General features: G+C 35.6%; 1 protein-coding gene across 1 annotated transcript in view; it reads left to right on the top strand.

Moving 5' to 3' along the window:
* Nucleotides 1–13086, top strand: part of LOC122809189 (myelin-associated glycoprotein-like) — a 553400-nt gene extending 540314 nt beyond the window's left edge. Inside the window, exon 9 of the mRNA XM_044080497.1 lies at nt 12009–13086. Coding sequence (XP_043936432.1) covers nt 12009–12140 — 132 coding nt within the window. The 3' untranslated portion in view covers nt 12141–13086. The remainder of the gene's footprint in view (nt 1–12008) is intronic.
* The last annotated feature ends 1550 nt before the right edge of the window (nt 13087–14636 follow it).

Below are 14636 nucleotides of genomic sequence, written 5' to 3'. Positions count from 1 at the left end.
CGAAGATGTGAGTGCCATACATCCTTAACATATCTGACTCTGCATGCTGCTACAGCTGCTGGCAGTCTATCATGTCTGTATGCTTGTAGGGACGGACTGTAAAATGTCATGTAACAAGTCAGAATTCTGAATTGGGCTAGTATATGTTGGTGTAGTATGTGACTGGCAATCAGGATATGTTTGTTCAGACAGTCGTTCTACTCTAGTGTTCATTTTGGATACTGGTATGTTGCTGTGACTGTGTTGCAAATGTTTTTGGGTGGACATTTTTGCATCACTCTCTGCTTTTCACTACAGCTCCATCCCTGTAGTACATGCTATATTTGAATATACATGGGTAATTTCCCAGAGGTGCGGGGAAGTGTTATGTTGGTCATACTGCACTTCATAAGGTGCTGAGTGACATGTTTGGCAGCTATCAGGGGATTATCATTCTGTTACATCACTGCAGTCTTACCTCTACACTGTCCAGAGGCCTAGACCCTGTCCAGATGTGTGGCTCATATGTTTGGTCTGTTCACCAGAGAGTTGTTGTCCTTGGCTAATCAGTAGGATACTCCGGGAATGCAGTCAGTAAATCCTAACATCCATTGGTGTTACTGACTTCATATCCCTCCAAAAATATATGTTACAACAAAGCCAGGAACACCAGTAGCTGTCTACATTTATCACAGCAATATGTCCAATATACCCCATGTGTTTGGGCCTCTGTCCCCCAGTTATGTCAGGCTTTGCCCAGATGTCATGCAGTAAAAGGTTCAGAGGTATGTAGTATGATTATTTATTGCATTCATTCTTGCTACCATCCCAGTGATGTCATAGACCCCCAGACATGTAACAAGGAAGCAGCCATAGATATGAGTCTTGTACCTATAAATTCTCTGGAAAACTGTACATTTCAGAGGTCTGTGTATGTCCACCCATTGTTAAAAGACTGTCAGGATTGTGTAGCAGTGTAGTGTGTACATGTTATTTGGGCTGTGTAGGGACGGAGGTAAATGTGAGTGTCATGGACCCTTTCTGACTGATTGTGCATGTTGCTCCAATTTCTGGTTCCCTATCACCTGTGTGTGTTTGTACATGCAGACCGTGACATATCCCATAACACCTCACGATTCCCACTACACCGTGACTTGGGGCAGTATATGTAGGGGTAATGTGTGAGTGGCAAATGGGATTTTGTTGCTCACACAGTCATTATACTGTAGTGTTCAGTTTGCTTACTGGTATGTCGCTGTGACTTAGGTGCAATTTTTAGGGGGTATGCACTTTCACACTAGTGTCTGTTTTCCAGTAATGTTATATCCTTGTAGTGCCTGTTATATTTGCTAATGCATGTGTAAAGCTCCAGAGCTGGACTTGGGTAATGTTATGTCAGTCTGATTGTAGTTTGGAAATTGCTCAGTGTAATTTCTCTACTGTTGGGTTATGTCCACATATTTGTAGGATGTCCAGGTGTCTAGCCAATATCTTTGGGCTGGTCCCTACTGGAAAAAAGTTATATATATCATCATGGTATTATTAGGTTATATGGGTGTGTATTGTGGTGTTCTGACAACTACTCTGGACTGCAATCATGAAATACTGGCATTGATTTGGCTTTCAGGTTCTGTCCATCAGGGACTCCTGCTAATATATATCCTGTTATCTATCAACTTTCTAAGTGTGTGGGGCAGTTTTTCAGGTGAGTCCCTAATGTAGTTGTATTCCCCCCATCATCTGTGCCTTTGTTAACATGAACTGCTGTGAGGGAATGTTGCCATACATTTGTTTCAGACTTCTACCCTTACGTGATTCATGCTGCTACATGACCTGTTCTCTATCAACCTTCTATGTTTGTGTGGCTGTGCTTGTGCTTTTTCACTTTTGGGGGATTTATCCCCCATTATGAGTGCATTTCCACACATTTCCTGTTTTAGTAGGTTGCAAAAGTGCCATACGGCATTTAGCAATGCAGGGGATATGTCACAGTCACAGATCCTGTAACACACCCCCTGCATTGCTTTCTTATTTCCATTTTTATTTCAGTGTCTGTGGACACTGAAATGATCATTTTATCATTTCAGTGTTCGCAGACACTAAAATACTGGCATAATATTAGAGCTTAGAAAGTGCTGTGCAGCACTTTCTGAGTGCAGGGGGGCATGTTTAGTGACCATGCACTACTTGGACATGCCCCCTGCACTCGTTCACGGTTCATGTGTGTTTAGATTAAACAGCTGCGCACCTTCATGCATATGCAACAAACGCTGCTGTTCTGTACGGACACAAACCACTCCATGCAGGAATATCACTATTCCTACATGGAGTTTAATAAATCCCAGGGATTGTATTTCATAATGTGACTAACAAAAAGAGAGCTTTTATTCTTAGGTGTAATTTTCAAAAACAGACTGCTAAAATTATTGATTTATTTATTCAAATAGGCAAAAATAAAATTACCCATTAATAAAACCAGATGAGATTTAAAAGATTTTTACATGGAAAGAAACTCTTGAACTAACAGTAAGCTAATACTATTGCCAAGAGAAAACAAGAAATACACAAACTGTTATGTGCATTCTCATTTTTATAAGCTTTAGCACTCTATTGACAAAATCAGTTATAGATTGTAGCAGGAAATCAGGTGTAGTCCACTGATTTGTTTGTTGTTGGGTTGTGATTGAGGTTTGCTGGACAAAACAACTAGAAAAAAAAATACTATCTTGGCTCTTCAATTAGCAGACGTCTCATTTAGTGTTCTAAAAACTACTGTCCTATTTTGAAATGTTTGTTGGACATGCACTTGATATTGGTGGATGTGTATTTTATCAAGACCTCTTGCAAAATAGAAACCAGCTCTAAATTTGCATTTTGTACCAGTAGTCTTCTGACAGGCATCCAATTGCTGCTTTGCATCAATAAATAATTAAATAACTATGTAATTGTGGGGGGTTATTCCTCCAGACAACAACACCAGCATCTGAAGTTCAACCAGTTTACATAGTTCTGAAGGAGATCATATGGGATTAGTGGCCATTAGGCTGTATGACTCATCCAGTAGGGGAAGAGTGTAGAGGCTAGTTTTGGGACTGAGGATTCCACAGAGAAGTTTGGAGTGATGAACAGTCACTTGCCTAAGTGTGCTCAGTCAGAAGGTTCGTATTATAATGGTTTGCTTTTCAAGCATGCTCGGAAGAATATGTGCAATACAGATCACACGGTTACATACTACGCTGTCTTAGGGAAACACTAAAAAAATGTCTTCTGTTGCTCTGAAAAATGTGAATGATGCAAATGGTTTCTTCTGTCTTTGCCTCCCTATTAGGGAGGTCAGAAAAACTCATACTGATAAAAGGGCCATAAGAAATCTAGACTAGGGTGGCACATCAAGCAGATGAAACACTGTTGTTTAAGAACAGCAGATGAGTAAGTAGGAAACAAGAAAGAAGTGCATTTAAAATGTCCATGCAGCATATAAAAATATATCTGGTCTATTCATTTAAGTTATGTATTTCTTAAAGTTGTTAATCACTGACTGTATTCAGGTACAGCCTTCACCAGAATGAAAGAAAATGGCATGGGTAAATGGCACTGGATGCAATAGACAGATTATATGTGCATAATATATATATATATATATATATATATATATATATTTACATCTGTGTGTGTGTATGTGCATATATATGTATGTGTATGTGTGTGTATGTATGTACTTTTAAGGGGTCTGGATGGAGAGATGAACTCACAAAGAGAAGGAGACTAGTATTACTGGAAATTATTTTTTTCCTCAAGACTTTGCAAGTACATCCATGAACTGGACTCTATTTATACAAAATCTCACCAAGACAACACTGATATATAGACTGCACTTTTTATAGCATATATCATGGAGAGAGGCAGGTTATTAAATAAGTAAGGCAGCTGGGCTCACAAGTGTCAGGATAAAAAGTGCCCAATCCTGGTATATGCACTGGGTCAGAACTGGAAACAACAGGAAGTGATGAATCCTCAGGACATAGAAACAGTCCTACAACAGGGTTAGTCTAGGCTCAGGGCAAATATGGCCCCCATGCTACAGAAGGAAGTAGTCCACAAAAAACACAAAATCTGATAGGCCAAAAAAGAGCCATAAAGATGTCAAAGAGGACTACTGAGGATAAGAAAGAAAATATGTATTATTGCTATTGCACAGGAAACCCAGAACTTCCAGACAGAAGCTATTTAGAAAGATTACGAGAGAAATTAAAGGAAAAAAAATAATAATTGTCAAGAAAAAATGTCAAGGGCTTCAAAAAGAAAGTTGTATTCTTTAATGCAACAGATTTATGAGAAACTTTACATAGACAAGGGAACTTTGGGCTGGCTGGGACAAGAAGCAGCATAGGATCTGCAAAAATATAAAGTGCAAAATTCAGAGACTTTTGAAAGTATTAAAAGAAAATAGACATTGGGAAGAAAAAGAGATCTGGTATGGTGTAACATTCCTACAAAGACAAAAGCCAAGCTAATCAATACAAGAAGAATATCTCCAACGATATTTGAAGATATAGGCAAAGGCACCCAAATATGGAATATTTCACACACAAAAAGAAGAAAACAAAGGGAGTATGTAGAAAACAGGATTTGTAAGGCAGAAGTTAAACAAACAGAAATTAAAGTTATGGATTATCTGCTAAGTGAAGGATTCAGTGTGGAGAATCCAACACAGGCAATGTTGCATCATGATGGAATTATCGATCCCAAGATTAAGGTGCAACAGGTGGAGCAGGAGGCATCTGAAGATTTACAACGTGATGATAGTGTGGAGCCTTTTGTAGGAGGAAGGAAAGCAACGGGAAACAATAGCATCTCCAGTGCAGGTAATGCTACAGAGTGATCAACCAAGTGGTTCCTGTATGAAGGAGTAGCAGATGAAGCAGGGTACATCTGAACAGGATATGTCACAGAAAGATCTTCTGAAACTTTCTGTAGATTACTTGCAGGAAAGAGAAAACAATGAAGATGCTCTCTGTCCTGAAGAAAATGATTTGCAGGAAGACATGCTTAATTTAATAGAGATGGGCAGACATATTAAATAGATGAAAGAAATAGATAACAGAAAGTAAATAACACACAGAAGTTTAAAGACCAATAAAACAGATGAACACAGTAATCATAACTATTAAGTGGTATAACATAAATAAATAGAATATATTACTGCACAGTTAAACAAATAATGGATAAATTGCTAGCACAAAAACAGAGTAACAAAGGAAAGGAAAGGAAAGGAAGGGAAGGGAAAGAAAAGGAAATGAAGGGAAGGGAAGTGAAGGGAAAGGAAGGGAAGGTAAAGGAAGGGAAAGGAAAGGAAGGGAAAGGAAAGGAAAGGAAAGGAAAGGAAGGGAAAGGAAGGGAAAGGGAAAGGAAGGGAAGGGAAAGGAAAGGAAGGGAAAGGAAAAGAAGGGAATGGAAAGGAAAGGAAATGAAGGGAAATGAAAGGAAGGGAAATGAAGGGAAAGGAAGGGAAAGGAAAGGAAAGGAAATGAAGGGAAAGGAAGGGAAAGGAAAGGAAAGGAAGGGAAAGGAAAGGAAAGGGAAAGGAAGGGAAGGGAAAAGAAAGGAAGGGAAAGGAAAAGAAGGGAATAGAAAGGAAAGGAAAGGAAAAGAAGGGAAAGGAAAAGAAGGGAATGGAAAGGAAAGGAAAGGAAGGGAAAGGAAAGGAGTAAGTAAAATGCCACCATGAAATCATCAAATAGAGAAAACTATAAAGCAATTAAGATGAGAAGAATATAAAAATGAGAACAGATCATCAAAAATACTTACAAAGACAGATGTGATAAAATCAATGCACGGTATAAAAAAGAGATTAAGACTTGTCATATATAGATTACAAATATCACCAAAGGCAGAAAAAAAGAAAAACTTAGAAGGTATGCAGATGAATATAAAGGAAAAGTACAAAATAAGCAATTTATGGATGGCCCAAAAAGATTTTATAGAGAACTGAGAAACAAAGCAAAATGGATAGGTGCACCACTAAAGAAAATAGAAATAAGCATCTTTTGGAGAAGCATTTATGAAACACTCTGTTGAATGTAACAAAGATGCTGAACAAATAGAAGGGGTGGGGGTTGGCATAATGCGTAAAATCTCGGCCTCACATATATAGGTTACAGGGTTTGATTCTGACCTCAGCTTATTGGCTAGGCTTGTAATAGTATGCAAATTGATTGCCTAATATTTAAAATAAATAAATTACTTAAAAGAAACAGTAAAGAGCTCTAATAAAAATAATATGAAATGGGATAAAGCAACATTCAAAGAAAATTAAAAAAAAAATAAACGCTCCTGAATGGAAAACCCCAGGCACAGATGCACTACCTGACTTCTGGCCAAAAGTATTAGCATCTCTACACAAACATTTAATCCTGAATAAGAATTACTTAAATGCATATTCCAAACTGACATCAAATTGGTTAACAACAGGAAAAACTAATGAACCCACAAAGCTATCCTAAAAAAAAATTAGATGTCAGTAACTTGTTTCCCGGCAATTTACAAACTATATGCTAGAATTGATGCAAACAAAGATTAGTCATTTGGAAAAAAATCAGTTATGGCAACAAAACAAAAGGTTAACAAAAGAGGTTCATATGGACAAAAGAACACTTATTGTTTAATAAAACCATAACAGAGAATTGTAAAAAATGGCTTGAATAGATTACAAAAAAGCACTTCACAGCAGCACACTTTCATGGATAAAGGAATGCTTACAGATATATACACGGGTCTACTTTAAAACACTGAACTTTCATAACATTGAAATTCAGAACATTGAGACTATAACATCAAAAATGCAAAACACTCAAAAACTAAAACAACAAAACCTCAGAACACTGAAACTTTACTTCATAAGATTGAAAGCTACAACGCACATGTAAATAAGATCGCCTCCCACTATAACACCACCAAACTAACAAATACACTTTTTATTACATTTCTGCAGGAGGCAAGCTCCCCTGCACCCCCCATGTGGCGGGTCTGCCCCCCACATCCCCTGTAATTTAAATATGCCAACTCCAAGATTGCACTACAGTAGAAAAAAATTAATTTCTAACCCCACTATAACATGATAACCATACAGAATGTAAACATATGAATGTGTTGTTTTCAAAGAAGTTAAGTTAATGTTCTGAGAAGTGCTGGGAGAAGTGAGTAGGGGAAAAAGTGTTTATTTTGCCAACCTGTATGTGTTTTTAGGCCATATAAGTAAGTGATTTAGACATTATGTTTACATTCTGTATGACAGCAAGATTAGGAAATTAACTTTTTTCCACTGTAGTTCAATCTTGCAGTTGGTATATTTAATTTACAGGGGGTGAGGGGGGTGCAGGGGGTCTTGCCCTCCTGTAGAAATGTAGTAAAAAGTGTGATTGTTAGTTTGGTGTTGTTATAAATGGAGAGGATGTTATTTACATGTGCGTTGTAGTTTTCACTGTTATGATGTACACTTTCAGTGTTCTGAGTTTTCTTTGTTTTGTGTTTTCAGTGTTTTGGGATTTCAATGTTATGGTCTCAGTGTTTTGAATTTCAATGTTATGAAATGTCAGTGTTTTAAAGTAGACCTATATATATATATATATATATATATATATATATATATATATATATACAGATAGATACACCCTACATTGATCAATTACGTTACAGAGACCATGAAACAGAAGCAAATCACTTTGCAGTTGAGATATGGCAAGGGCAAATTATTATCCTAGGGATAAAAATTCAAAGGTGGATATTCCAGAGTGATTCTCTGTCACGGCTGCTGATTTGTCTTGCTGTTAATCAATTTACTGAACAAATTAGACTACGCCTACAACCTGGCTCCCAGAAACGTACCTTCTTTAAAGACACCTCATCTACTTTTTGTGGATGACTTAAAACTGTATAGTTTATCAAATAAGGAGTTGAAAGCACAACTACAAATGGCTAAAACATTCTCAGGTGATATACTAATGTCATTTTGTTTTGACAAATGTGTAAAACAATTTAAAACAGGAAAGCTGCAGCATATAGAAAATATCAAACTGGTATAAATACTTGGTAATAGTTGATGAATTGGGAATAAAACATGATCAATTGAGAATAAATCTTGGTAAAGAATATTCAGGAGACTAAAACTAATACTGAAAACTGCCTTTATATCTCAGAATAAATTTCACACAATAAACCAGTTTGCTATTACTGTTTTAGCTTACAGTTTTGGTGTGATTGACTGGCCCCAAAACGTATTGGATAGTTGCACAGCAAAATGCTTCACACTCATCAAATGATATATAAAAATCAGGGTATATCAAGATTATATATTCCTCCTTAAAACTTATTACATGTACAGATCTACAGTTGTGGCACTGCACACCTATCTGCTGACCTCACCAGATCAAAACATAGTAAAAGGTTTTAAAACACAAGGAAATTAAATCTAAGATGACAATATTGCTTTGTTTAGCAGAAGAATTTTAGTGGAAATCAGGAATGGAGTTCAGATGTGATGAAGATAAAAATCAGACAGAAACTGAATGTGCCAAAAAAAAAGAAAGAATATAAAAAGGATCAAATGGGAAGGAAAAATCTGGAAACTCCATAAATAAAGTCACAAGTAAGGTGGTCTCCTAGAATAACATCATGGTGACCAAAATTTCATAATGGAATGGTTAAGAAGAGTTGAGTTGAAACCAAATGATGAAAGGTTATTAATGGCAGCTTAGGGTAGTGGACTATGTACAGATTGGTTTACAAAATCCATTGAAAATGTGGGAGAAACAGACAAATGTAGGTTCTGTATAAAACTGGAAACAGCCGCACATCTTGTTTCTGGGTATGATACACACATAGCAGAAGGCCAATATACTGAAAGGTACAATAATGTTGCAACACTGTTGCATTGAGGATTGTGCAAATATTACAATATAGAAGTAGCTGAGAAACATTGGAGACATGAACCACAAAGCATTTAATTGAATGATGGAAGTGTATATTGTGTGGGATTACCCATTACAAATGGAAAAAAAACAGATATAGTTGTCCATGAAAAAAAGACAAAAGTAGCAGAGATCACTGAAATTGCCAACATCCATTGATTAAGGTGTCTTACATATGGATAGATACAAGGCCATAAAATATCAGGATTTGTAGGCAGAAAGGGATCAATCTGGAAGAAAGATACCCAAACAGTTCCAGTAGTAGTTTATACCTATATTTAGATATGCTATCAATATATGTAACTCCATATGAATTAGAGATGGAGGCAATTCTGAGCACATTGTGTGTGCTTCAAACAGCACTCTTGGTTAACATCAAAGACTGATACAATTTTAATTTCATGACCTATAATCATACCCTGACTTAGGGAATGGGTCCATTCCAATTATGGTATTAAAATCCCAAAAGACTTAGTGAAATTAAATTTATTTAGTAAAACCAGTAGGCATTACAGTGTTTCAGAATGTAAGACCATATATGTAGTTCATTAAATGCACTGTCTGTTCAAAAAGGTCATTGCATTTTCACAGAAGCTTCCCTTCCTGTCATGTGCATCAAGGGGCAAACAAAGGTCACAAAATTAGGTGCAAACCTTCTGTAATATTCAGCTGATATGAGAACAGCCTTCAGCTGTTTTCAGCTGTCTCTTGCCTGTACTCTCCACAAAAGACAGCTGAAGGCTGTCTTTTGCATGTACTCTCACTTTTGTGTGAAAGTACAGGCAAGATTGTTATAGTTTTTATGTTTTATCATTTGTGATTTCGATGCCCCTCTTCCTATGATGTAATACTTGGTTTCTATCATACATTGTTTTCTTTTCTTAAGAATGGCAGTAAAATCTACTAGTCCTATGTATTCTGATAAAACATGTATTATAAGTAAATGAGGTATATCACAGTCATTGTGAGAGAAGCTTATGTATTTTATCCCTCAGCCTCTGAAAGGAGGCATAGACTCCATGCAGGCCATATGGCAACACTGTGTACTAAAATAAACCATCAGGGGTTTGCTTTACTTTGGCAGAGGGGGGCTAAGTAGTATCTATTAGTATCCCTTTGTCAAGTCAGCTGTTATCAGATATCTAAACTTTACCTTGGTACTCTATGAACTCATTAGTTATGAACGTGGCACAGATATTAAACTTCAAAATTATATTTAGTTTCCTAAAGACATTACAGGATCTAATACTTCCATCAAAGTTAGGAACTAATACCACTGGGCGGTCATTTGCACTTTATTATTCTTATGCCACATCTATCTTGAGCGTCTTTTGAAGTTCTTTTCTTACTATTTTTGTGATTCTGTTACCATGTGAGATCTCTTTCTAATCTTTTTTCTACTTGTCATCATTGTGTTATATTTTAGTTTAGTTGTACCAGGCACTTCTGAAACCAATCCCTTGTTTCTTAACAGGAATTCTCTAACTTTCTGTTTTTGTCTTTTGACAACAATTTTTCCAGATGTACTACACACAGAGACTCAACAGCCTGTCTCTGATATGAACTTCAACTTGCAAGCACACTGCAGAATGGTCTACTTCTTTACATGGCTTCAATCCAGTGATATTACAGATTTGCTCTTTCTTTTTCTTAGCTGTCTAATTATAGTTATAATAATATACTTTATAGTTCACTGCACTTACTATTTCAAAACCCTCTAATGGCACCCACACTTGCCCAGAAATGTATTTTCTATGGGCAACACTATCACTAATACCTGACTGCCTGGGATATATTCTGTTGAGTCATTTGATGCATTTTTATTGTAGATTCTTTGCAGCATCTTCTGGTATCTCTGCATGTGTTTCCTTAGACATAACCAGCTTTAATCTGTCCTCCAAACTAACTTAGTGTTGTGCCATACTTTTGAGTGGCATACTTTCTTCCCAAGTTTCATCAGTCATGCCAAGTAGCCCTCCAGGGTACCTGTCACTCAAAAGTTCAAAAGATTTAAATGTAGTTGAAACTCAATTACTTACTATGATAGCAACAGTAGATAGGGTAATAACAGACCCAGTTTATACCATCTGCCTCAGTAACTTTCTTCAGCATGGATTTCACCATTTTATTAAAACAGTGCACTATTCCAACAATCTATGAATGGTAAACTGCAGTCTTTAAATGTATGATTCCAAAGCACTGACATAACAGATACAGTGCCACTGACAAATAAGGAGTTCCTTGGCAAATAAGTATCTCTTTACAGATACCCACACTGGACAATTACAATACCGGTTTTATTGCAGCAGCTTCAAGCTTAGCCCACTATGACTAGTATGCATGAATACTCATTATTAGAATTTACTAGTGGCCCCAAAATGTTGTTAGCTGTATATTCCAATGCCTCCTTATAATAAGCATTGTACTCAAAGGACCTTAAATCCAAGATAGGGTGCATTTTCTGGCATTCTGGACTACAAACATCGAATTCATGTTTCTCTTTCATTATGCCTGGTTATCAAAATAATTGGTTTTGTCCATCTTCAGGTGGCCTCCCCACAAAGACTAGTGTTTAGGCTTGTATATCTATCTATCTCTATATATATATATATATATATATATATATATATATATATATATATATATATATATATATATATATATCTTGGAATCCATTGCTGAGTTTTTGTAAACAAATTTGCTGTATGAAATAATCATAACTTGCACATAATACAACTTTATTTGTGATAAAAAGAAGAAAGATTTGTACCGTTAAAGGCATACCATGGATTACACCACTGGATAGTTGTGGGAGGGGATCTGAACAGCTTCTCCAAGAAATATTGATTGTCTTTTGACCATGAGTAACAGCCTGTATTTCTATGAATCATCTGAATTACAAATTTCATCTTTTTTTCTTTGGCAGATATAAATTATACAGGTGTATATAATTTATATTAAAAAATGGTTGGGGAGAGCATTAGAGCATTATACTTTTACTTCACTGCCCATGAATTTTCAAAGAAGTTGCCGTAACTTTTTATTTTTATTGTATAATTTCAGATCTATAAAAATGACAATGTAGCATGCATTTACAACAACGAACCAGTTGTTCCAAATGAAGAACCATGTGATGTGTATGAAATTACTGACAGCGTTTCTGATGAGGAAGATGCTTTATATCTGAATTATTAATGTGACAATCTGCAGAGACACAGCTTTAGAAACTCAATGATTATGGGCATTACTTGTAATCCTTACTCTTATCAATATTTGACAATTACATTGGAATGAGTAATCAGTGCAATCAGTCATGCAATCATAGCTGTCTTGTGTTACATTTATAATCCTGTGGCAAAATAATGAATTGATATTATATTATGGTGTTTTAGTTAATATTACTATTGTTGTTGAGAATTTGTTTTATTAATTCTAAAATAAATTGTCAGCTCATTACTAATGCAAACCATATTCACATAAAAATATCAATGAATAGAGAGTGAAACAGCAAATCACAAAAACAATATTTCATCAAAGAAGACATCGTCAGCGAAGTCATCTTCAGAACCTGACATGAATAGCAATTTGTTCAAGAATGTCAGTAATTAAATTATGCTTTTGGGGAAGGTCTCTCTACCACCCCAGAACTTTAATACTTCTCTCAGATATCATGCAATTGCACAGGTAAATGAAAGGGGCACTGAGGGTTTAACCCCTTGTGCTTTTTGTGCATCAGCATAGTAATATTAAAAGTCAGAGGGTGTAAAGACAGAGTTTTCTACAGGAGATGCAGTCAGCAAGAAAACAATACAAAGAAGTATTGACAATCTGCAGTAAGATATTGCCTTGTCTGCATTTAGATGATAACTTTATTAATGATTTCTACAAGTATGAATTGTTTTGAGGTGTTATAGTTCTCTGTTTTGATGAACGTTATATGATTTAATGATGTTAGCCTCAATAACATATAGAAAATACTGTGTATGGAAGTAGTGATCAAATATTAAAATAATTTTCATGAGGTCAAGTATTTCAGACTATAACCTGTGATTTGTTAAATTTAATTTCTTAACATTGTCTGACTTTGTTATCCATTTTCATGGTAGAGATAGATTCCTGAAACTATAACCAGTGTTTTTTTAAATTTCATTTCTTAAAATTTTCTCTGATTTCATTATTATTTTATTGTGATTTATAAATAAATAAAATCATATATAATAATATATAATCAAAATCAAAGAGTACTAAATTAAAATATATTAAATAAAGAAAACTAACAGCAATACAAGAATTAAATGTCTGGATGAAAGTCATATGTTGAGTTGGTAATTTGGAAAAAAATGCAAAGCTTCATGTTTTACAATATTAAGGCAGCCCAGATGTCAATATTTTTGCTGTGGTTTTATTTGATATGTGCAATGACAGTGGCCTTAAATGTAAAAAATAAACTGATTTTAAACATGCAACTTACAGTCCATCACCAGTGTTTGGAATAAAAAGTATTCAGTGTGTTTGTTAAGTGTTTCACACAAAGTTGATTCTGAAGCCCTTAATTAATTTAATAATTCAGGACTCATACCGCTCAACCTCTTTGAGCAAAATATCTGGATAAAGCCTAAAGTGATGGGGAGACAAATAGGGACAGATTTTAAATATTGCTCTTACAAACTTAGAAATTTGATAGAATTGAAAACATTCAGACAGCAGGAAACTGCAAAAACAGGGGCATCAGCGAAATCTGATCAACAGGTTACGATGGAAGAAATTAAGTCTGCATTGTTGCCTATACAAGATGCATTACAAGACCTAACATCCCAAACACAAACATTTAGTGAGACATGTAATCGGATTCTAACAAGAATGGAGAAAGCAGAAACCAGAATAGCAGCAAATGAAGACAATATAGCATTGCTCACTAAAAGATCTGAATCACAAGAGGCTGATATACAAATGATGCAAAACAAAATTCTGGACCTGGAAGCAAGATCAAGACGTAACAACATAATCATCAGAGGGATCCCAGAATCAATCCAATATAATGAGCTGAACACTTCTATCATACAAATATTTGAAACATTACTTAAGGACTCTGTGGATGTTCAGCAAATTGTCATAGAAAGAGCACATAGAGCTTACAGGAATTCCCAAGCTTCAAATACACCAAGACCTGTGTATGTCAAAATATTAAACTTCCAGGATGTGAATAAAATACTTCTAACCATAAAAAAATCTGGAGGATCTATAATGTGGCAAAGTTATAAAGTTTCTATAACAGAGGATTTACCAGCACAAATAAGACAGTCTAGACAAATGCTGGCTCCATACTGTAAGTTTCTAATTGACAAAAACATTAGATTTCAAATGAAATATCCTAACAGTTTAATCTTTACTCTTGATGGCATTAAATACACTGTAAATACAAAAAAAGAAGCCAGACCTACCTTTTTGAAGCTGTTTAAGGCTCTGCCACTGTCTGAAAATTGAACAGTACATCCTGGCTTTTTCCTGCATTAGAGTGAATGGGAGACTTCATTTACGAGAATCCGAGGCTTCAAAATCCTTTGTGTGTTCTTCTTTCTTCAGCAGGCCTGGTAATTCTCCGTTTTATCTTTTAATCTCGTCTTCCTAGCTGAAACACGAAGATTCCACGAAGTTTTATGGCTTCTACGAGCGCTCCTGACCCACGAGGAA

Source organism: Protopterus annectens, chromosome 8.part0, assembly GCF_019279795.1.
Source record: "Protopterus annectens isolate FY-2018-M chromosome 8.part0, PAN1.0, whole genome shotgun sequence".
NCBI lineage: Eukaryota > Metazoa > Chordata > Ceratodontiformes > Protopteridae > Protopterus > Protopterus annectens.
This window is presented reverse-complemented; position numbering and strand designations above follow the sequence as displayed.